General features: G+C 32.4%; 2 protein-coding genes across 3 annotated transcripts in view; both read left to right on the forward strand.

The window, feature by feature from the left end:
• The window catches only part of LOC111705505 (uncharacterized), a 31,667-nt gene extending 25,583 nt beyond the window's left edge, over positions 1 to 6,084 (forward strand). The window contains exons 28-33 of one of the 2 annotated variants that reach the window (XM_023478081.1): positions 742 to 867; positions 2,192 to 2,243; positions 2,391 to 2,454; positions 2,563 to 2,694; positions 3,628 to 3,695; positions 5,098 to 6,084. In XM_023478081.1, the coding sequence (XP_023333849.1) occupies positions 742 to 867; positions 2,192 to 2,243; positions 2,391 to 2,454; positions 2,563 to 2,694; positions 3,628 to 3,695; positions 5,098 to 5,322 (667 nt within the window). In that variant the 3' untranslated portion in view covers positions 5,323 to 6,084. Of the gene's footprint in view, positions 1 to 741; positions 868 to 2,191; positions 2,244 to 2,390; positions 2,695 to 3,627; positions 3,696 to 5,097 lie in introns of both variants that reach the window. The other variant, XM_023478080.1, reaches the window with a different exon arrangement.
• Positions 6,085 to 16,648: 10,564 nt separating this feature from the next.
• Positions 16,649 to 24,901, forward strand: LOC111705508 (neural cell adhesion molecule 2). Its single transcript, XM_023478085.1, has 9 exons — positions 16,649 to 16,726; positions 19,622 to 19,677; positions 20,524 to 20,601; positions 22,098 to 22,160; positions 22,570 to 22,665; positions 23,510 to 23,644; positions 23,739 to 23,829; positions 23,945 to 24,070; positions 24,470 to 24,901. The coding sequence occupies exons 1-9, from the start codon at positions 16,660 to 16,662 to the stop codon at positions 24,589 to 24,591; spliced, it is 834 nt and encodes a 277-aa protein (XP_023333853.1). The 5' UTR covers positions 16,649 to 16,659; the 3' UTR covers positions 24,592 to 24,901.
• Positions 24,902 to 24,990: the final 89 nt, after the last annotated feature.

The raw sequence follows: 24,990 nt of genomic DNA on the forward strand, positions 1-24,990 counted from the left end.
GTAAACTCCTGTAAAGATCAAAAGCTCGAGCATGAAAATCTTCATTTTTCTCAAAGCTAAAATTCGAAAAAAACACCCCTACAATCTTGAGGATGAGTACAAACAGCTTCTCCTTTTCCTGGCGATGCTTTGTCTATAATTTAAATTTGTCTACATATTACTTTTTAGTTTTTGCTGTACGATGGTTCATTAGAATCATTAATCTAATAAAAAAAGGGAAAAGGAGAAGTCTCACAAAATACAAAAAAAATTCATTTCTCAAGAAAGGATAGAAATAAAAATCCCCAAATAATTTATTTCAGAAAGCACTCAATTTTTTTTAATGTGAAGAAAAAATTATCCTTTACACATAATGTTGTGGCCAATTTTCTCCCCTCTTTTCCTTATTTCTTTCTTTTTTCGTTTCCTTCTTTTCTTTTTTTTTCTTTTCCTCTTTTTTGTCTCTGAAAGTGTGCCCCCCTTCGGGGGTGAAAGGGGGGGAGCACGTGCCCCTGTGCCCCCCTAGCTACGGACCTGTGTATTGCGTATAAATAAACAATGAACCTATTATTGATACAATTTATATATTTTGTCTATACAGTGTTAGATAGTAATGGTTTTATATTAGCCGTCAACGTCTAGAAAAATTAATGAAATTCTGTGGACATGTTTGCGGCAAAATGTATTTGAAAAATTGAAATACTAAAAACTTCCGTGTAAAAGTCGTCGATTGAAAATAACGTTAAACACATTTTATTTTAGAACTCTAAGGAGAACCCGTTACATAGTTTTGAGTCAAACAGTTCTTCTTTTCATTTCCTGGATATTTGGCTTCTTAGCAGCACATATCCAATCAACTATACTTGGAGTTGGGTTCTTACTTCTTAGGTAAATCATTTTTATTGTTGTCCATCCCATTGGAATTGAGTCTTTGCCACAAGCAAAAATGTTCTAATCCATATTTGCATGCAAACTGATGGTGTTAAAATCTTTAATAATTCAAACTTAGAATATTTAAGCTAACAGAATTCATAATTTGAAATACCTAAGGTCTTTGACTTCATGGGTTTTTAAAGATATAGGGATTAGAAGATAAGAGTTTGTGGCAAAAACTCAATTCATTTTCATTTTAATAATTTTAACTAACCCATATTATGGAATAACATGACGTTGTCTAACTTTGAAAAAAGTGTTACAAGGCATAACAAAATAACAAAATATATTTGAAAACACAGAAACAACGGCCGAACGAAAAAAAGGTGTGGGTTGATGAAGTAATGGCGAGTTGTGACGTCATTTGTGGTGCGGACCAAAAAATGGAGTGGTGTGCCTTCCCTCGCTCACCAGGCTTAATGTTTTATTACTGTAACTTATTATGGATGGAGTGATTCCTTTTTATTATTTATTACTGCTAACCTAATAAGTATTCATTATTATGACTAGCTATAAAACTAGCTTTAAACAATAAATATGTAACTATCCTTTTCCGTTTTTTTTAGAATTGGGGGGATATATTCCCACAATCTCTTTTTTTGGAGGTTTTTAAATATTTTCTCCTGGAACACTTAATTTTATGCATTTTTGTTATATTTCATAATAAATATATACTTACTTACTTTATTCCAACTTCTCATAAATTCTTTAAGTTGCAACTGGCTCTGAATATGTTTCTGCTTTTCAATGTTTTATAAAGTGAATCTCTACTTTCTGGTATTTATGACAACCTACTGAGATTAAATCCCTATTTCTGGTATTTCTTAATGCTTATCTACTAAGAGTAGATCCCTGATTTCTGGTATTTATTAATAATAACCTACTAAGAGTATGCCCTATATCTGGTTTGGTTACTGCCAGTTTCTCTTTTATAAAAAAGAATTGGACCACATTCATACTTTCCTGTGTTTTTTAAAACAATTTTATTTTTATTTTTACCAATAAAACTTGAATCAGCTCTATTCAATATGATGGATTAGTAGAGTGCTTTAAATCTTCCCATCTGGTTTGATATAACAGTTGCATGATTCTGGGGATAAATTCAAATATCAAGGTCTATACTTGGTAGTTCCCCCTCTACCAATCTAATATTTATTATCTTAATCTGTTTACTTGTATTTATTATTGATTATTCTTTTTAAGCTGTTAAATATTTAGAAAATGTTCATGAATCTTTTTTTTTTATTTACATTCAGGTTAATGAATATTTGTTTTTCAGTCTGTTGCTTGGAATTGTAACCTTAGGAGTCCGCTGTACCTTTGACACACAGGTTATTACAACCTATTTAAAAAAAGTTATCTAGTTCCTCTTATCGTCATATTTATTATTCATTATTTTTTATTATATATTGGGTATCTTGATGTATCTAACAATTTTTTGTTGCCTTTTTCAAATAAATAATTTTATAATCTTGAAGGTCCTTGATCGAGTTAAGAGGGGATATATGAACTTTGATTCTGGTCGGTATGTGTACGAAGCAGGTAGCAATATAAATAGCAGGAAGACCACATTTAACTCCCCAAAGTTGTCAAAGAAGAAAAACAAAAGTAAATCTTCTGTCGACATGTTAAATGAAGAAAATGTGCCAGATAAAGTTGGAGGAAAAGGTCCAGTAATTGTATTGGATCAGAAGAGGCGAGTGCGCAGAGTACGTGCTGGTCAGCCTGAGGAGATAAACACAGTGGGAGAAATGCTCGTTATAAGCATGGAGCAGACTTCAAGTAAGTGCTGTAATCCCTCTCCATTTCATGATTTGAGATAAAAAGCTATAAATTCCGAAAGTTATGAGATGTATAAAGGAATTGAGTTTTTGCCACAAACTTAAACTTTCTAATCCCTATATCTCTACAACCAAATGGATTAAACCTTTGTTATTTCAAACTTAGATTGTTTGATCTAGCAGAATTCATAGTTTGAAATATTTAAAGTCTACGACATTAGCTTTAAAAGATTATTAGAAAATCAGAGTTTGTGGCAAAAACTCAGTTCCTTTGGTCAAACACCAATGAGTTAATCTTTTGAGTCAGCTTATAGCTTCTAAGCTTAAGTAATCAAAACATATTAAAGTCATCCTGATTTGGCACGATCAACTTTTTAATCATAAATAATTACTTAAGATTAGCATTAATATACATAAATCTTTTAGAAATTTTTTATTCAATTTCCACCCCAAACATCCAACTTTTTACATCAAACAACCTGAATACATATTTGGGTATCTATATCTGAGTCTAAACTGTTCTGCTTTTACTGCTTTTGTCCTATTTTTTTTTCATTGATAGTCAATATTATTTCAGTTGACAAATAAACCTTTCAATTTACAATTTTTGTACACTTTTCGTATACTTATAGAATGTAAGGGTTTTAAAATTAATATCATCATCAAATCATAAACAATCTACAATCTACATTGTTAAAAATATAAAACAAATATTGGTCGGTTAACGTTTAAAAGTATAATTTAAAAGTTTTTCTTTAAAAAATACGGAAACCCCACCATTTAAGGTTTTTACATTTTCATATTTTTCTAAGAAATTTCATTTTTGTTTTGTTTTAGAATTGGGTAAAAATATCCCTTCAACCACCTTCTTTAATATATTTTCTGATAAAATATTTGTTTTGGTTCAAAGAATAATTATCTACTTACTTGCCAGATGTTGAGGAAGTGTACCAGGAGCTCAACACTAGTCCACCAGCCCTTTCCACCTTCAGATCTTACAGTGTAAGCTTATTTTTATATGTGAATAAAACTTCAGATTTAAAGAAACAAAACAAAGGAAATGAGGTTAAGCCACAAAATAAAATTTTCTAATTTCCATATCTTTGATAACCGATGTCGTAGACCTTTGACATTTTAAACCGCAAATTCTAGTTAATCTAATAGAGTTTCTAATATAAAAGGTTTATACTTTCAGGTTACAAAGGTAAAGGGATTAGAAAATTTAAGTTTCAGTCAATACCTCAATGCCTGTGTCTAGTTCAATAAATCTAAGAGAAAAACTTTATTTGAGAATAATTATAAAACTTCAACTCCAGTTCTTTTATTCCTACCATGGTCAAATCTATATATAAATTTGGCTTGTCTGTTTGTCTGTTTGTCTGTTTGTTTGTTTGTTTGTATCCAATAAACGTCAAAACGGCTGAACCGATCGGGCCCAAATTTTTTGTGGGACATCTAGGGACTCCAGGGAAGGTTAATGAATCATCAAAATTTCAAATATTTGTCTCCATCAAAATTCGATCGTCATTAAATTTTTAAAAATTTTGAAAATCCGCGAAATTTTTTGTGAAAATCCGCGAATTATTTTTGTTTTGTTTTACGATGTACACAAAGAGAACATGTTCACAATTAATTTAGAAGATGGGCGCGCAGCGCCCTCTAAGGCTAGAAAGAAGGGCGCGAAGCGCCTTGAATTTCTAGTAATAGATATATTTTTATCTAAAATAATTTGTCTAAAGATAAATAAAGATTATGTTGTTGTAAACATGAGTATTCATTCAAGATCAGTCTTTTCAATTCGTTTATCTCGCTCTATTCAAAACCATGGTTTAACAAATTACTAATTTGACATTTCGTTTTTTTTCTTAAAGGAGTTGAGTCTTTGTTACAAACTGTGATTTTCTGATCCTTTATATTTTCAACTAATTGTTATTTGGTATTTCAAACTATGAATTTTGTTTGCACTGTGAGATTGAAAAGATATAAGGAATAGAAAATTTGAGTTTGTGACGAAGAAGCAATTTTTTTCCAAACTAATTCAGATATTTACGTTTTTGTAAACCAAAAAAAGCATTGAAATCACTGGTAAAATGTCATTTTATTTAAAAGAAATAGTTCTTTGTCTTAAATCGAAAGATTTTAAAATAAAAAAAAATTGACGATGTCACCAGTTAGATTCTTTTTTAATTCCTGAATTACAGAACAAAATTTTAGTTTTTTAAAATGTTTAAAATTTTAAAAATAATTTCCTGCAGTATATTTATTTACTAGTGCAAACAAGATTATACATATTCGATGGAATAGTTTAATATGTGAAATATACATATGTTTTGGGCCAAATTTGTAAAGCTGTTCTTAGAAATATCTATTATTTCAAAAACAGTTTTAGATAAAATTATTGTAGGTTCGTAACTCCCCTGAGTTTCCTTCTCCTACCACCTGCTCAATATCCACTATATACCATTCTAACTCTACACCTGAACCACCTGGAGCTATCTCTCCAACCTCTCCTTCCTCCCCTAGACCAAGCACTGCTCCTGATAGAGTATATTCTGGTACGCGGAGGATTCGACCTTGGACATCTTTACCTCATACTCCTGATACAGAGGATTCTCTTACATCACATTAGAATTTAAGATGAAGTTATGAATAATGTGGTTCCTTGATAAATGTAGCAAAACAAAAAACAAAAATCTATGCTAGAAAACGATTGGTTACTGCATATTAGATTAAAAATTTTAATTTCTCAAAAAAGTACAGTTGTGGAAGACGATGCATTTTTTGTCATTTCCCCCTTGGAGTACAGATTTACATTCTGTAAGCACAAATACATGTTTTTAATATTTTTCAATTGAGAGAATGCCACACCTTCATTGTTCACATTTAGTCAATGCTTTGTAAAAATTAAATACAAGATCTAATTGTTTATTTCTATAAGTGCAATTCTTGGCTAACATGTCAAATTCAAAAATTCAAACAAGGTTAATGTTATTCTGATGCTTGAAAATGTCCAATTTACAATTTGAAAAAAGTCAAATAAAAAGAATTCAGAGGATATTTTTCAAATTAATTGGAATTTGTGCATCGCTTTCTTCTCATAGAAAAGATGATTTTTTTGTTATCTCTGTACTGCCAGGATTTGTTTTAGGCTTAGGGCTTAGAATAATTTATATCTTTAACAAAAGGTAAATAACCATAAACTTAAAATTATTTTTTTGTGCCAATTTCTCTAGTCAATACAGGACAAACTAAATACCAAAGGCCCAATCTTTACAATTAAAGGAAAACGATAATTGATAAAGGTGTTAGGCTTAAATTGTATTATCATATATGTTTTTTTATTCCTTTATTACTTCAAAATTAATTTACAATAAACCTGCTTTATAAATTTGATGAGTATTTAATTATAAGTATCTTTACTATACTTAAGTATCATTTGAACTTATTGATCATAAACAGAGTTACCAGAAAGGGATGAGACTTGTAAAGACTTAGAGGCGTATATCAAATAATTCTGCAAAAAAAAACACTTTTAAAGTTGCAGGGAACTATGAATATAAGGGAACAGATAGTAAAAATTCCCTACACCCGTCTCTTTAGTCTTATCCTTTGTGGGCTACACTGTATCATTGTTGTTCTTGTATGAGAGATTATCCAGAAAATTGCTAGAAATGATCAAAACATCGACATGGGCAATGAATAATGAATATAGTAACCGGCATTTTCACGGACTTGAGGGAAAAATTTCAAGAATGAAAACCATATTAACGAAGTTTTAAGAAAATGATTTTACAACCCTATGGAATTGATAAGGAATAATTATTTCGTAAACTTTTTTTAGTGTGTCACACCTTGGTTTGTGTAGAATGTACGATGTTATACATAGAATATAGATGTTAACATGATTCGGTTAAGAAAGGTCGCGCCATTCTTTTTGTGATAAAATAGTTTAATAATTAAAACTGTTAATCTTCTTATTTATATCCAACTAATAATTTTAATTGATCTAACGTTTGACTTAAGTGAGCTGTTAATAGTCAATTGGAACATTAGCGCATATGAACTAAGTATAAATTCATTCTTTTCAAATGAACTAAATAAAAGATATATATTCTTTCTCAATTTCTTCTCCAAATCCGTCCTTGCTCAGTTTAACCTTTCCATCCGTCCTTGCTCAGCTTCTCCTTTTAATCTACCCTTACTCAGTTTCTCCTCTGAATCCGTCCTTGTTTCTCAGTTTTAGTTTCTCAGCTAGGATGAATTAAGAATACAAACTAAGGAAGATCAGATTTGGAAGAGAAACTTAGGAAGAAAAGAGTTTGAACGGATCGAGAGGAGACTCTGAGCAAGGCTGGATTGAGAGGAGAAACTGCTCAAGGATTGATTGAGAGATATAACTGATCAAGGAGGGATCGAGAAGAGAAACTAAGCTGTGAACCGCTGCAGAAGGATGAATTGAGAGGAGAAAATTAGCAAGGAGAGATTGAGAGGAGAAACTAAGAAGTAACTAGGGATTGAAAGAAGAAACTAAAAGATGGATGGAGAGGACTGAGCGAGGATGGGTTAGGAGGAGAAACTGAGAAAGAACATATTTTTTCATTTAGTTCATTTGCACAAATGTTCAAATCGAAACATGTCAATTCGGCGACCCCTCTTAAATAAAGTTTTTATACTATGGCACAAAGAGACGGCTTCAAAATTGGGGTTTGGTAAGTAAACGATCAAGATAACATGAAAATAACCTATTCATGTGATTCATGTAGTCATTTTGAAAATACTTTTTCAAAACATTTGCATTTTTTTTGGATTTGCACACCTAGTCTTGAGTATTTCAAAACATTTGCATGGACGGTTTTTCTTGGATTTGCACACCTAGTCTTGAGTATTTCAAAACATTTGCATGGACGGTTTTTCTTGGATTTGCACACCTAGTCTTGAGTATTTCAAAATATTTGCATGGATGGTTTTTTTTGGATTTGCACACCTAGTCTTGAGTATTTCAAAATATTTGCATGGACGGTTTTTCTTGGATTTGCACACCTAGTCTTGAGTATTTCAAAATATTTGCATGGACGGTTTTTCTTGGATTTGCACACCTAGTCTTGAGTATTTCAAAACATTTGCATGGACGGTTTTTCTTGGATTTGCACACCTAGTCTTGAGTATTTCAAAATGCTTTTTCTTTGCCTCTAACCATTTTTTGAAGTAAATTATGATTAGGAAGTACTGTGAATATTAAGTGACTTCAAAGTTGAAGACGACAATAAATAAAAAGCTTTCATTTGATACTTATAATTAAGGTTTCAATCAAGAAAATCGCTGAACCAGAACCTTTCAACTGTTATCGATCCTCTCAATAGCGAAAAATAATATGGGATTAGGCATAGAATTTAACTCCAGCATTTTCTTGTAGTTTTTAAAACAATACATATACTTATTGTTTTTAAGTAGTTTCTAGAGATTAAATCATATTATCATATATTTCTTGCCGTTAAAACACTGGATATCGAAGAGGAATTAGATAGTTATCCGTAATTCTCATCGAGATATTAGTAATAGAGGGGGCATCTGGAATTTTAGACTTCTTGTTGTACAGCCACTGTACACAATGACCCGATCAGAAATTCTACCTGGGGGATCAAAATTCGTAGATCAGTGTTTGAAGACATTATTGTTTGAAAGTGAAGCCTACAATATTCACACAACCCATTCTAAATATAGAGGGAACTGGATCATTTCTGACTCTGAGTATTTTGCTATCTTTGTTTCTATAACAATTTTTGTCAAAATGTTCACTGCATATAAAAATTGGGTGTTTTGTTTTCCAGATAACTTGTTCTATCCACTCTTTTCGTATGTTATGAAAAATTTCTGAACCCGAAACATCGTTGTTTACACAATTTTTGACACTAAAATATCTCATTGTTGAAAAATATTAAAATTAACTGTCCACACAATACCGTAAAAAAAGATGTACTTAGGATTAAACCCACTGTACTCTATGATACCAACTCAATCATAAGGAAACATTTTTCGACAAAATTCACTGTACGGTATAAACCTAGCCAGGCAAAATTAGGAGAGTTATATGCCCGCCCCCTGGTAATTCTGCATAAGATGTAGATCAATGCTTGATCCCGAGATTCTGAAACAAACGTCCTGACTTCCATGACTTTCCATGACATTAACTTTTTGTACCTTGTTAAGGTACAAAACAATTGAACGCGACTAAGGTTTAAAACATTTTCTAGTTTTAGAATTCTTAAACCATCTGTTACAACAGTTGTCTAGTCTTATATTGGTCTCATAAAGGACTCATTTACTTTTGCCATAATACTTTTGCCACAAATACATTTGCCATAATACTTTTGCCACAAATACATTTGCCATAATTACACTTGCCATAATACGTTTGCAATAAGTAACAGTGGCCAAAAGTTACACTTGCCATAATTAAAATAAAATTTAGTTAGAATTAACAAACAAATATTATACTTATGACAGTACTCCTAGGTTCATAGAATGCTTTGGGGACGAGATCAACCCAGACGTACCAGTTCAACATCAAATTTTGAGTCGGAAAATAGTCCTAACTCTATTAAACTCTCTCTGGCAACAGATGACGGAGACTCATCGTCGCCTGGAAAGAACAGGGGGTAGTTCCATCGGTTGGCGAGATTGTCCTCTTCAAGAATGAACCCATATACCGACATGAAATCTCAGCTGCCAGAAAGAACAGAGACATAGTTGGTGCTACAGTCAACTAACGGAGAGAAGTAGGAGGACGCAGCATCACCGTCAACAGACACCTGAACCAGCTCATAGGTGTAGAGAAACCACAGCCTCAGGAGCAGATTCGAGGCCTCACAGAAGACAGAGCAGCGGAGACCCTTACTAAAATATATCGTTTTACGTTTATGTTTGCAACTACTGTGTCCGAGTTTAAGGGACTGTAAATGAAAAATGAAAGGGGGTTTAGGATGTGAACTGAGAATCTCAAGTGTTGAATGATACATATCAGACATCTATCTGATGTTCCTGTCTTGTAAAATTGATATAAAACTGAGTCAAAATTATGCGAAAATTCATGTATATACAATTTTGTATAAAAGTAGTCAGATCATATTCAGCAAATACGTATGTGATACAGACGGAAATCCCGTGACAAGTATACTGCACTGCCATTGGCTGATGTTCTGGTGAAGTAATACGGACTATACAGAATATAATATATCTATTTAGTATTTACAATGCAGAATGCAAAATAAAAAACTATAATAGGAGCAAACCTGAGATTCTCAGGCTCCTGGACATCGTCGTTTTCAGATTGGTCTGAAGAATTCTGTGAACTTCATAAAAACCACATTCTCTTAAAATTAAAATTATATTTCCGATTTTATATATATTTTTACAGAATTGTTGAATTGTAAAAATGTGAGATAAATACCTAATTATTACAATCAAGACGTGCAAGGTCATCCCATGTGCTCTAAAGTAGCTAAAAATCCTGCTCCTTCAAGTCGACCACCTAATCTGGCCCATGGGCCGGTGAACCCGGTAGTTTTCCCTCTTCTCTAAGAGATCCATGCAAAGGGGAGGGCCGGGTAGGGGGGCTAAAAAATGTGTAGTATATCTGGACTAGATGAATAAAGAAGGCTGCATAGCCGATACCAGCGTCTTTCCATCTCCTAGCGGCTTATTGAACTTGCAACTGCAAGGCGTAAAGTTCAAACCCTCAGTGTCTACAATGTCTACTCTCTAAAATTAGTTCACGAGAGATTGTCCAAAACCATTCCTGTGGCCGAATTTAAAGAATTTGAGCGGCGGTTTAAATTTAAGCCGCGGCTTAAATATGGTTGTTTCCACTTAAAATTGTATCAAATGTTTCAAAATTTAAGCCGGCGCTTAATTTAAACCGGGTTTTTGCAGATTTAAACCGCGGCTCGAATTCTTTAAATTCCATCTCCGTTTTCTTCATAAGTAAAACTGTTCTACAAATTATATTGAAGTTATAAAATAAGACTTTTGGTTTGCCATAATACTTGAGAAGTACTTTTTCGTGGCAGGCAAGTAGTTAAGTGGATTAGGTAAACAAATTAATTATACAAATATAAAACTAAACAATCAAATTATTCAAACTTACATTCTTCAAACATTTTATCACAACCCTTCAGATTTAACAAGAATTTTAAATGAAGGAATTTTGGCTATGTTGACTTTCATTTAAAATTTAACAATTTAAAAACGTTCATGTTGGAGAGGAATTTAGTCTTTTCCACAAACTAAGTTTTTCTTATCCTAATATCATTGCAACCTGATGGTGTAAACCTTTGATACTTCAAACTTAGATTTTTTGATCTACCATAATTAATATCTAAGGTCAACAATATTTGGTTTCTAAGATAAATGTATTAGAAAATCGGAGTTTAGGACAACGACTTGATTTCTTTGGATAAAACCTTGGTAACGCCGATATTATGTAAGCAACTGACTGATGATATTACTTATATTTATAATAACACTCTTTATTTGTTCGTTTATCCAGATGTGCATAACAAGAATGAATGAACCCTTCTTTTTCTAAATAGAATATTTGTATTAAATGCTTGTATTGAATAGTCTGTAGGGAAGAGTCGATGAATAACTTCATATGAGTACTTATTTAAATTCTATGAAGTCTTAGAAGGATTCTATTTTTTCAACTGTCCTATTAACGTATACAGACCAGCGTTATATGCATTTAAATTATGATTGGCCATACATTTACTTAATTCCGTTGAACAAAGGAATTGAGTCTTTGCCACAAACCCTGATTGTCTTTACACCTATATCTTTGCAACCCAATGTCGTGGATTTTAGATATTTAAAACTATAGATTTTTTTAGACCAACAAATCTAGGTTTGAAATATAAAAGTTTAATAATATGAAGTTGCAGAGATACAGCAAAAAGTTTTTAATATTGCTTTTTCCGATTTGTTTTTAAATTGTTTAAGAAAATGTTTGTCTACATGCATGCATACACGTATATTTGATTAAAACTATAAAATTCATCGACATGTCAATCAAGACAGCTATAATTTTCGTTAATAGAGAGGAAGAGGGGAAATCAAATGTCGGAGCACACGAAACTATAAATTTTAGTAATAAAAGTCTATATTATTGTTATTATCATTCCCAATTATAATTAATAATATCATTAATATAAAAGAACAATGTGTAAAAAACATAAAGTTCAAAATATCTATTTATGATTCTGAAGCTTTGATTGAGTTATTGTTTTGAAAACTTTTTAATTGTATCTTTTTAGCAAAGTAAAGCTCCAACTCAGCCACTTTTTAAAAATCAGTAAGCACCATCTCAGTTTTTTTAATTAAACTAATGAACAAACTTATTAAAGGCATGGATTAATCCGAAATTCTTTCCCTTTTTGACATTTGGGTGCGGATAACTAAGGTTAAGTTTTGACCTCGCCATGAGGGTCACGCTTAGTCATAATAATTTTTAGTCAGTAAGATTTTGGCTTGATTTTAAACTGGGTGATGGTTTTACAGAAATCAATTAAATCTTGCCGATCTACCGGCACAAGTAATCATTTCTAAAATATCACACTTTGACATTATGTTGTTTAACAAATAAAAAGTAGTATACGAAGTATGCTCAATAAGTTTAGAAAATTTACTGTTAAAGATATTTCTAGACGTTTCAGCCCTGTAATTTTTTTCTAAGCTCACTGTATTCAACCGGTTGTCTTCTCGCAGCGGACTTTATTCACTTTTGACATGATCCAAAATGGATTAAAGGAGAATAACAGTCTACAAGTGGAGTGAAAGGGAAAAAATGTAATGGATCTTGAGTGTTGACAGAAGGAGGAAATGTCTCAGCAGAAAAAAATCCAAAAAAACCCCACAAACAGTCGATACTAATAAAAGTTTCTCAAACCAAAATCCCAAGCTTCCTAGCTTCCTATTGATGAGATGACATGTGGTATGGTGCTGCATACAAAGTCATACAAAGTTTTAGAGCAAGATTTGAAAAATGGCAAGGATTTGAACAACATTTGCTCCAAAAAGGTCCTGGGAAAAAATACAATTTTTTTTGCTGAAATGTTGATTACTATAGAATTCTTCAAGAACCATTTTTACAATCATGGCTTAACTTTCTTTTGCCTTTTTAAGGTTACCCAACCTGTAGAACACGTTAAATGGATTAAGTTGAATTCTATTTAGGCTGTGACAAGGAACAGTAACGGTATCCGGTAGAAAGCTAATTGTGTTCAACATATTATTCGTTGGTCAGAAAATTGAACCGATATAAATATAATGAATTAAAGGGCTGAGACATCTGGAAGTTTACAATGTACATCTTTTTGGAATAGACCCTTTTTTCTCCGTTAAACCCAGAATACATCGGGATAGGGTTGAGTATACCCAGAATACATCAGGGATAGGGTTTAGTATACCCAGAATACATCAGGGACAGGGTTGAGTATACCCAGAATACATCAGGAACAGGGTTGAGTATACCCAGAATACATCAGGAACAGGGTTGAGTATACCCAGAATACATCAGGGATAGGGTTGAGTATACCCAGAATACATCAGGGACAGGGTTTAGTATACCCAGAATACATCAGGGACAGGGTTGAGTATACCCAGAATACATCAGAGATAGGGTTGAGTATACCCAGAATACATCAGGGATAGGGTTGAGTATACCTAGAATACATCAGGGATAGGGTTGAGTATATCCAGAATACATCAGGTACAGGGTTGAGTATATCCAGAATACATCAGGGACAGGGTTGAGTATACCCAAAATACATCAGAGATAGGGTTGAGAATACCCAAAATACATCAGGGATAGGGTTGAGTATATCCAGAATACATCAGGGACAGGGTTGAATATACCCAGAATACATCAGGGATAAGGTTGAGTATATCCAGAATCATCAGGGACAGGGGTGAGTATACCCAGAATACATCAGAGATAGGGTTGAGTATATCCAGAATACATCAGAGATAGGGTTGAGTATATCCAGAATACATCAGGGATAGGGTTGAGTATACCCAGAATACATCAGAGATAGGGTTGAGTATATCCAGAATACATCAGGGACAGGGTTGAGTATACCCAAAATACATCGGGATAGGGTTAAGTTACTCAGATTATCAAGGATCAGGGATAGATTTGAATATACCGACAGGGGTTGGATTACTGAGAGTTTCAAGGATCAGAAATAGGTTTGAGTTTATCAGATTATAAAGGATCAGGGATAAAGGAAATCAACACTTGTAACAAACTGTAATTTTCTCATCCTTATTTCTTTGAAACCTGATGTCATACACCTTTAATATTTCAAATTGTGAATTCTGATATATCAATTAGTTGTAGTTTGAAATATCAAAGGTTTACACTATATGGTTGCAAAGATATAAGAAATAGAATTTTAAAGTTTGTGGCAAGTGTTCAGTTCCAACAATATATATGGTATATAAAGGATCACGGTCAGGACTAGGGTTGAGTTACTCAGAGTTTCAAGGATCAGGAATAGGGTCGAGTAATTCAGAGTATCAGAGTATCAAAGTATCAAAGTATCAAAGTATCATTTAGAGAATGTAGAACAGCATATAATGAATCAGGGTCAATAATAGGGTTGAGTTACTCAGAGTATCAAGGATCAGGGATAGGGTTGTGAATNCCCCCCCCAACACACTTTTGAAATGTTAGGTCTAATAACTTCAAATTCCAATTTGAATTATTAATGGATATCCAGCCAACCTTTCGGATTATTTATAACTTTTTTTGGCAATTTATACATTTGGCATATTTTTATATAAAAACTTTAGTTTCACTATGCGATGTACTTCTCAGGTGACTAAATCGGAAAGAGTATTTTCCGACATTTAGATTTTCCAAATCCCGGACACAATGTATACAATGTACGCTCATTTAACTTTTCAAATGACCTTTGTATAACAAGTTATAACCAAAAATCCTCCACTGCTACCTTTCTTGGCTTCTGGGTTTACAAAGGGATAAAATCAATGAGTGTGTTCCTGAGATTTAGATATGTTTGAATATTTAGATATTTTTCTGATAAAAGTTATGGAAAAATGTTTATACCGTCTGTTATTTGAGTTGGTTAATGCAAACCCTTTCCATTAATCCGCGCCACAGTTCCAAGTTATTACAATATAGCCGACCTTACGGTTGCAGTCATAGCATCACTTATCACTTATCACTGCTCTGCAAATTTTGTGAAAAAAACCTTTGTAAGGAAATTTTTATCGGGCACCATTTGTATAGCAGTTTTTATTTTTAAGAGGTGGCGTTGAAACTTACAATGAAAAAATTAGTTTTAAATTCTATGTAATTAGATAGAGGCTCGAATCCTCGGAGCTTAGATCTAAAAATTAAAAACGATATATGCAAATTCAATGGTCTTTATACTTTTTAAAATTTTATTGAGTTGGTATGATAAAGAAAACCACGTGATTCCATTTAGTCTCTTTCATTAGCAATTTTCCAAATATTCCAATGAAACCTCGCAGAGAAAACAACGCCATAACTAATGATTTACAAGAAGAAAATGAGTTTTTGCCACAAATCCTAACTTTTTTATCCCTATTTTATTGCAACCCGATGTCGTGGGAGTCAAAAATTTGAGTTTGTTGCAAAAGCTCAGTTCTTTCAAATATATCTAAAATTTTTCTTTTTCTTAACGATAAAAAAATAATTTAAAAATTATATTTTTCATACAGCTATTAATGTCGTAGACCTTTGATAATTCAAACTATGAATTTTGTTTGTTCAAATAGTCGATGTTTGAAATATAAAAGGTTATGTATCAGGTTGCAAAGATATAGGAATTATAAAATCTGAGTTTCTTGCAAAGACTAAGTTGCTTTAAGTGTCCTTGAATTTTTGTTTTTCTTAACTTTTTTATATCCCTCTATCTTTGCAACTTGATTACAAACATTTGATATTTCTAACTATAGATTTAATAATTTTAACATATTAATAAAATTACACTATCGTATTGCATAGATAAAGGGATAAGAAAATTTGAGTTTGTGGCAAATATTCCGTTTCTTTGTTTATTGAAAAAGAATAAAACAATAATGCTTGAAGTTAATTAATCTATCTATATAATAAGAACTCATTAATAAATAGTCAACTGTTGAATATTCTATGATGTATCACAATTCTGCATCATTAATTCAATAATTAACACTACACTATGAGGAACAGACGAAAACTACAAATTTTATTGTATTACTGTGACTGGGAACTATCCATAACTCCGGAAATTTGTATGCAGAAAATATTCACTGCAGCTGGATGATGTTTATCATAATATCTTGCAGTTTGTAGAGAAATATGGTTCGGTATCTTTTGTTAAAAGGTGGTAAATAAATTTCTGAGAAAGCTTAAACTTTTATCATAAATACATAAAGGAGACTCATGCAGATTCTGGATAAGCTTAAAGAGTTCCCTGGTACTTGAGAAAACTTTCAGGGGTTAATGTATATATATAAATATATTTAGTGAGCATATATGTATGTATTTATATATTGAGTATTTATAAACATATAAATAAATATTTATATTTAATATATGTAAGTTATTAATTAAAATAAGCTGAATACATTTTCTATTGTCTATTCAAAACATATTAGCTGGATTTTAATGGACCGTTTGTTGCATAGACTCAGTTCCTTTGTGCAAGAAAATACATTGATTTTCTAAAAAACTGTGATCATTTAGATCAAGGTTAAAGGGGCCGTTCACTTATTTGAGCAATTTCAGGGTTAACTAAATAGCCTTTAGCTTTTTCTCCGGTCACAGTTATCTTTGACAAGTAAGACTAATACCAATGAATTGATTGAATCACTAAAATAACTAAATGTAAAAGTTTCGAAGGTTTCTTATAAAGTTAAATGTTCCCAGATTATGAACGAATTAATGAGACTGACGGTTACTCTGCTTCTCCTCATCTTTTCCGTAAAACAATCCTCTCCTGTTCATCCAGGTAAACAAGCCTCTCTTGTTCATCCAGGTAAACAATCCTCTCCTGTTCATCCAGGTAAAGAATCCTCTCCTGTTGATCAAGGTATACAATCCTCTCCTGTTCATCCAGGTAAACAATCCTCTCCTGTTTATCAAGGTAAACAATCCTCTACTGTTCATCCAGGTAAACAATCCTGTCCTGTTCATCCAGGTAAACAATTCTCTACTGTTCATCCAGGTACACAACCTTCTCCTGTTCATCCAGGTAAATAATCCTCTCCTGTTGGACAAGGTAAACAATCCTCTAATGTTCATCCAGATACACAATTTTCTCCTGTTCACCCAGGTAAACAATTCTGTTCTGTTCATCCTGGTAAGCAAACCTCCTCTGTTCATACATTCTGTTTATCCAGGTAAACAATCTCCTCCTGTTTATCCAGGTATAAAATCTTCTCCTGTTTATCCAGGTAAACAATCTTCTCCTGTTTATCTAGGTAAACAATCCTCTCATGTTTATCCAGGTAAACAATTCTGTTCTGTTCATCCTGGTAAGCAAACCTCTTCTGTTTCTACGGGTAAGCAATCTTCTCCTGTTTATCCAGGTGAACAATCCTCTCCTGTTTATCCAGGTAAACAATATTCTCCTGTTTATCCAGGTAAACAATCCTCTCCTGTTTATCCAGGTAAACAATCTTCTCCTGTTTATCCAGGTAAACAATCCTCTCATGTTTATCCAGGTGAACAATCTTCTCCTGTTTATCCAGGTGAACAATCCTTTCCTGTTTATCCAGGTAAACAATCTTCTCCTGTTTATCCAGGTAAACAATCCTCTCCTGTTTATCCAGGTAAACGATTCTGTTCTATTCATCCTGGTAAGCAAACCTCTTCTGTTCATACAGGTAAACAATCCTCTCCTGTTTATCCAGGTAAACAATCTTCTCCTGTTTATCCAGGTAAACAATCTTCTCCTGTTCGTCAAGGTAAACAAGCCTCTCCTGTTCACCCAGATAAACAATCTCCTGTTTAATCAATGAATGTATCGTAGAAGCTAAAAGAAAATGGAATGTAAACATGATATAAACCAAATATGCCTGAATTGAATTTATCTGTGATTTCATAATATTTTGAAAACCAGGGATAGTCAAGGAAATTTTAGTTCTACGATGGAACTTGTGGTTTTATAATTCTGAAATAATAATAATATTTTTCTCGAATGTTCTGAACTAATAGGCTGGGCTTAAAACTGTTTAGTTAATTGATGTCTGTCATTTAGACTGTTTTTAATAAACAACGATTTGGTATGTCACGGCATCGGTTTTTTGGCAAGTTTATCTTTAATTTAATCAAACCACAAACAATAACGGAAATATGTAAGACATTTTTATTTTACTTTTCAGTAGGACTTAAAAAAAGATGACTTGATGAGACCCAACTGATCAACAAAAATGGTTATCAATATTGAAAAGGTGGTGCTCTGAATTGCCATGTAATATACAACTTTTCCAGTATAATAGAAAAGTTGAGAGGTTACTGAAAAAACATCCTTTTGACCCAAGTAAGCTAATGGTTTACTGCCTTTCTCGTAATTTTCCTCTTACTCGGTCTCAAATGTATGAAATTTTGTTGAGTAGTTATTGATAATCTAAAGTTATGATTTTACACAAGAAAAAGTTGCTGGAAATATATATTTTAGAAGAAAAAGAATAATTTAATACGATATCAATAAGATAGAGAGTATATTCCACGTGAAGATGTTTAGATAAGAGAATAATATGTAGATTGTTTAATCTACATATCAAGCAAATAAAATGGCTTTTTGATAGCCCCGGGTAAAAGCAATAAATGAATATGAGGAGGAATGATTGTCAGACATACAATTTTCTATTACAAATACTATTTACTAGGTAACAGGGCATACGATTTCTTAGGGGAACTAAACACTCTCCCCATGAAAATTTCTAATCCTAATACAGCGAGATTCATAAAACTGAAAAAAAGAAAGACAATATGTAAGCAACCTTATGTTGGTATAAAGCAAACTGTTTTGGAATACTTGGGTTCCAACTTCAAGCCGTATATTAAATACTTTATCTCCATCATTTGTCAAAACCATGTTTTCAACCTCACCGTCATACCTGATCTACTTATCCAGCCCCATATAGGAACATTTCGTTTCCTATTGCAGACTGCTTCACCAATTCTTTATAAACTCCAGAACTTGCCCACAGCTTTATCTTTTCCAGGTTCCCAAGCTCTGAAAACTTGAGCATGCAAGACTCCTTTTTTATGAATCCATCTCTGTAAGGAAGAAGAAGAGACAGTACAGGCGCTTAATAATATCTCTTTACAATATCATGGAGAATGCTGCATCCGACTTATCTAACCATTCACTAGAAATTTAGAAATTAGAAATTTAGAATAATGAACAACACGTTCAAAATCACAGGAAAATATTTCCGCGAGAGACACATTTCCTAGGGTCCCTGCTATAGTTGAGAAGGCAAGATTTTACAGTTTCATTCCCGAAATCTTATTATCAAAAATCCGCCCATTTTGCAGTGGGCTTTTATTGTTTTACAGAATTGAAGCCATTTTACTCTAAAATAAATGAAAATGTATCCATTTTAGCTCATCAGCATTTCAGCGCATGAAAATTGTTAATGTATTCACATTCTGTTCCAAAAATGAACAATTAAACGTTCTTTCCATAATATGAACCCTGACGATAATTTTTTTTTTGTAATCAATGTTTTAGCGGAAATTAGAACCGAATGTATCTTGAGCAAATACTACTGTGAATGGGCCATCTATCCCCTACCTGCATCGCACCGCCACTTTTCCTCTTTTTATCGCAATTTTCAGATGTCATTTTTAAAAGGAATAAAGATGTATCGAACTAATAATATTTCATAATCAGGAACTGGAACATTTCTCGAGGATTCTAAAACTAATCTTATATTTGAGGGAAGTCAGGTATTACGATTCAGCTATTTTAGTATAAAGCACTTTCATCTGTACTAGGCTCCCAGAGCGCTTCGTGCCCAGTTTCTATTTTAATTGTAAACATTTTTTCTTTGTTTACATTGTAAAAGTTCGCGGACTTTATAAAAAATCGTGGATTTTAAAAATTTAATGAAAATATAAAATTGTTGGAGGCTAATTTTTAAAATTTTGATCATTGATAAACTTTTCAATGGATCATGAGATCCCACACATGATTTGGGCCTGATCGGTTCAGCTGTTTGACGTTTATATGATAAAAACTAACAGACAAACAGACAAGCAAAGTATACATATATATAAGATTAGATTGAAGAGCGCCATTAAAAAACTCCTAATAAATTATGTTTCTACCTTCGTTCAAAGATTCTAAGATTGTCTACTTCTGTTGCGGTCGCTCTAAAACTCAACTAATTTTCTTATAACTTAGTTTCAACCAAGGAGAATTGAATACAAGGAGGGGGCAATAGGGTTTCCGTACACTTTGCTGTGACGTTTTTGGACTGCTGAAGAACTAGTTTTTGTGTAACAACAATAATAAAGATTGCAAACAATAACACAAATGATAAACAGACATTTGGTGCATCTCTGGCGTTAGATGAAGATTCACCGTATACTAAGTCATGTTTTTTTATATTAGATCGGCTGCCTTTATTATTGTTGTTACGCAAAAACTAGTTCTCCAGGAATCCAAAAACGTCACAGCAAAGTTTACGGAAATCCTATTGCCCCCTCCTTGTATTCAATTCTCCTTGGTTTTGACTATTTTTGAAAATGAAGGTGAGCACATGATATGTTTACTCTATTTTTTTCTTCAAGGTGACTAATCTGACTGCTCACCAAGGAACTACTGCTTTACTCAGTTGCAAAATTAAAAATAATTTCCAAAATAATCCAGTAAGTACTTTTTATTTTTTATTTCTCCCATAAAATTGAGGGCATAACATACTTTTCACTGCTAAACAAGTAGTTCTGAACCATGTTAGGATTTTTTTAGCAATGTATTAATACTCATATCAAGTTTTTTTTCTAATCCACGTCAGAAGGTAAAAGAAGGAATTATTGTGTCCATCTATTGTCTCCTTGTCATGTAAGCTTGTATAGTTTATCTTTATTTGTCAGATTATGTATAAATCTATGTAGTTCACTTACAAACCTAGTTTATACACCGCTAATTTACATAAACACATAATATAATAGATCTTTTCCATCATGATGTTCTTGAGTATCAATAGTTCTCTTTAATTCTAAGATACTAGGCTTTTAGGGCGCTTCGCGCCCATCTTCTATTTAAATTTTGAACATTTAAAACGAAGAAGAAAAAATTTGGCGGATTTTTAAAAAAATTCGCGGATTTTCAAGATTTTTTTTTTACAAAATTAAAAACCTTTAAAAAACATTTTTTTAAATTTTTATCATTGATAAACCTTCCCTGTGGCCACGTGATGTCCCACAAAAAATTTGAGACCGATCGGTTCAGCCGTTTTGACGTTTATTGGATACAAACAAACAAATAAACAAACAAACAGACAGAGAAGCCAAATTTATATATAGATGAAACGATAGATATCTGAATCAAAATTGAACTTGTCTTTTGCCCCCCCCCCCCCCTCTCCAAATCGTATTTATGATCAAGTTCGCAGATAAAGTTTTCCTTTTGCATTTGAAAATAGTTTTATAGGCAACAAAAAAGGTGATTACTGTTTGTAATAGTTCTAAATATATATTTCTTTACAATCTTACATTTCTTAGTTTATCGCCATAATTTGTCTAGAAATGATTCTTGCAAAGGCTGGTAGACAGTCATATTTTATAAATGAGAATAATATGATAATTCTCCCTCTTCCTGAGCATTCCTATTCAGTCTGAACTATAGAGAACAAATAAGAAATCACTTTAATTTGCATCCCGTAAATAAGATTTCAAGTAAAGTTGTATTTATAGCGACCATTAATGTGATGGCAACAAAGGAATTGAGTCTTTGTAACAAAATCAAATATTTAAGCCTCAATATCTTTAGAACCCGATGTTGTAAACCTTTGATATTTCAAACTCTGATTATTTGATTTAACAGAATTCATAGTTTGAAATATCTAAGGTCTACAACATTTGGTTCCAAAGATATAGTGATTAGAAAATCAAAGTTTGTGACAAAGACTCAATTCCTTTTCATTAATCCAGGGGAGGTTGGCAGATCTTGGAGGGTTGAAGTAAGATTCCGGGGTCTGAATATAAATGTAATGGGTTAAGATAAAAAAAATCATGCGTTGTCGATGTTGTGACAAAAAAATACCATTTTATTCATATTTTTCTAAAATTTAAAAAAAATTATAAATATTTTTAAATTGAGGTGAATAATTTTAATCTCTAAATTATCGAACTTTTTTGAACAGGTATCATGGATACGATTGAGGGACTGGCATATTCTTTCTACAGGACCCAGCACATATACAAAGGTAATATCTAGCGCCATGATGAACGTTGGAAATACAAACTCCTGACAAGACAAACTCCTGAAAGAACAAACTCTTTAAAAAAGGCAAAATCCAGATTTTTTTCCTCTGCAGAGCTAGACCCCAAGCATGTCCTAGCCGCACAGCTCAGTCTCCAATTATCAACACAACTGTCTGGAGATTATAACCAACAACACATTGCTGACTGGAAACTAACTTATAACTAAAACTGAAGACTACTGAGGGAAGACTACAACGAAAATACAACTAAGACGACTATAAGTAGACTTAGAGCTGGAGATTTATAAGCAGAGACTTTATACAAAATGAAAACTACTTCTAACCAGATAACACTATTAAAAAAGCTACTCCTGTAAATCCTGCTTACTTTTTAAAATTCTTCTATTAATAGGATGAAAGATTCTCAGTGAGGCAGGCTACAGCTCATGATTGGAGTCTAGGAATTCAATACGTGAACAAGAATGACGAGGGAGTTTATTCATGTCAGGTCATTCATCTTTACTTTTTTTGAGAAGGGGGGAGTGGCATTTTATAGAATTTTAAACTTAAAATTCATTCATTCATATTTTTATTCAACAACAAAGCATGAGATATTAAAAAAAGCAATCACAATTTACTAGGCAGTTTGGACCCGCCTAACCAGGGTTGGTTGTTTTGAGTGGTTGGCCCGAAGTTAATTAACAGTACTGAATATAATTGGTCACACATATCAAGTTACGTTTTTGGATAGGTAAGGAGTTGATTGGAAGGAAGGAGATTGTCAGGTGATCTGTGGCAGGGTGAGATCAGAGGGATTTTAATGTAGAGATAAATTAAGATACAGGGTGTTAAGGTCAAGGATGGTAGATATAGGAACAGAAATAAGCTAATAAAGTTTCAGTTATTTTAGTTTTTTATATAAAATTTATTCACACGATATACAACTAGGTTTTTCGCATTTAAACGTCTCATAATTCACAAGATAAATACTGATTATTCTTTGTTTAATATTTTTGCAGATTTAGTTTCTTTAAGGTTAATTTCAGTGATATTTTTTAATCAGAACACATGACAATCTGAGAAACTTTCCCCCTCTATCCTTTATATTTAAGTTGCGAAATCAAGTAAAGCATCACGGAGTCTCATCTTTTCAAGATTTCTATAAAAGTTTGCGTTTTTTCTTCAGTTCTTAGAATCCGTTATTCTTGTATGAAATAAGATAGATCAAAGAACAGATTTATGTAGAAAAACATTATGCTTAATTACAATTTTCCTAACAACCTAGATTAGTTATGAAGAAACATTATTTCGAAATACTGGAATCTTATTTAAATTTTCAAATTTTGTTTTAGGTTTCCACGTCTAAGGGGAGTATATCACATTTCTATAATCTGAAGGTTATAGTTCCCCGCGCTTATATACTAGGCAGTGAAGAATACTATGCTCAAACTGGGACAGCAATATCTCTCGTCTGCATTATAGAAGATGTAAGATTTTTTAACTGTTAAAAACATGATAGTGCACAGTCTGTTTTCTTATGTCCCACAATATAAAAATATCAATAATTTGAAATCCACGTAGACCTTGGAGCCACCGCAGTTTGTTTTCTGGTATCACAATAATAAGATTATTTCTTATGATACAAGACGAACAAAAGTATCATTCGATTCAGGTAAAAATATTATCAACTTTAAATTGAAATATTCATTACACTTTTCATTTGGTTTTCTTCCATTTATGTTTTGAAACGAAATGAAGAATTAACCTGACTTCTTGTTATAATGAAGGGAGTAGAACTAAGAAGACCAGTACTCGGTTATTGATCAGCAGTGCCCTACTGGAGGATGGTGGAAACTATACTTGTGGAAGCGCAAACGCTGAAAAAGGGATGGTTACGGTATATGTCTCAGATGGTAAGGAATTTCTTATGATTATTTTCGATAAAAATGTCTTTGATATATTAATAAAAAAAAGTTATTTCATTGAAGTCTTTAATCAGAACATCGTTGTTTTGCCTCCAACTCTTATCTTAGACGTGTATCTTCGCTTCCTGATGTCGGACAATGTTAGATTATATATCGAAGATTTACACCATTAGTAGCAAATATATAGACAAAGGAAAGTTACAGTTTAGGAAAGTGATCAGCTCGTTAGAGGAAAATATTTGTCAAAGCATAAAAAAATTTTCCACATTTTGTCAATTTGATAAGTTTCAGGGTATAAAAAATGCATTTGTAAATTAGCTAAAAAAAATAATAAAATGCTTTTTACAATTTTTAATTTTCTTATTTAATTCAAAGTCCTTTGTTTAGGAGAGATGAGAATGCATGTTCGGAACGGAGCTAGACTACTTTATCTTTCCATTCCAATCTTTTTTCTTCTTCTGATTTTCGATTTTTTTTGTAGATCTTTCTGTTTCAAAGCAAACAATTGAATGTTTCATTTCCATTCCTTCAAGAATCAAGAAATCCAACAAGGTCCCCCATCCCATCATTTTCTGGATCTTCCGGACGTCATTTTTACCTATAACCTTTATAAAGCTTTTCCTAACTGAGGGAAATTCTTCATCTTTTACTTTAAAAAGCAAAGGATTCAATATTAAGGACCAAAAGGATTGTTTACCATGTTTCAAAATACCAATAATTTTAACGAGAATCACCACTAAAAGATGTTCCTGATGGCCAGGAATGTTCAAGTTTGTATGTCAAATGCGTATTAAAAAAATTCAGGTTTAAAATAAAGGAATTGAGTCTTTGTAACAAAATCAAATATTTAAGCCTCAATATCTTTAGAACCCGATGTTGTAAACCTTTGATATTTCAAACTCTGATTA

Source organism: Eurytemora carolleeae, unplaced genomic scaffold, assembly GCF_000591075.1.
Source record: "Eurytemora carolleeae unplaced genomic scaffold, Eaff_2.0 scaffold657, whole genome shotgun sequence".
Taxonomy (NCBI): Eukaryota; Metazoa; Arthropoda; class Copepoda; order Calanoida; family Temoridae; genus Eurytemora; species Eurytemora carolleeae.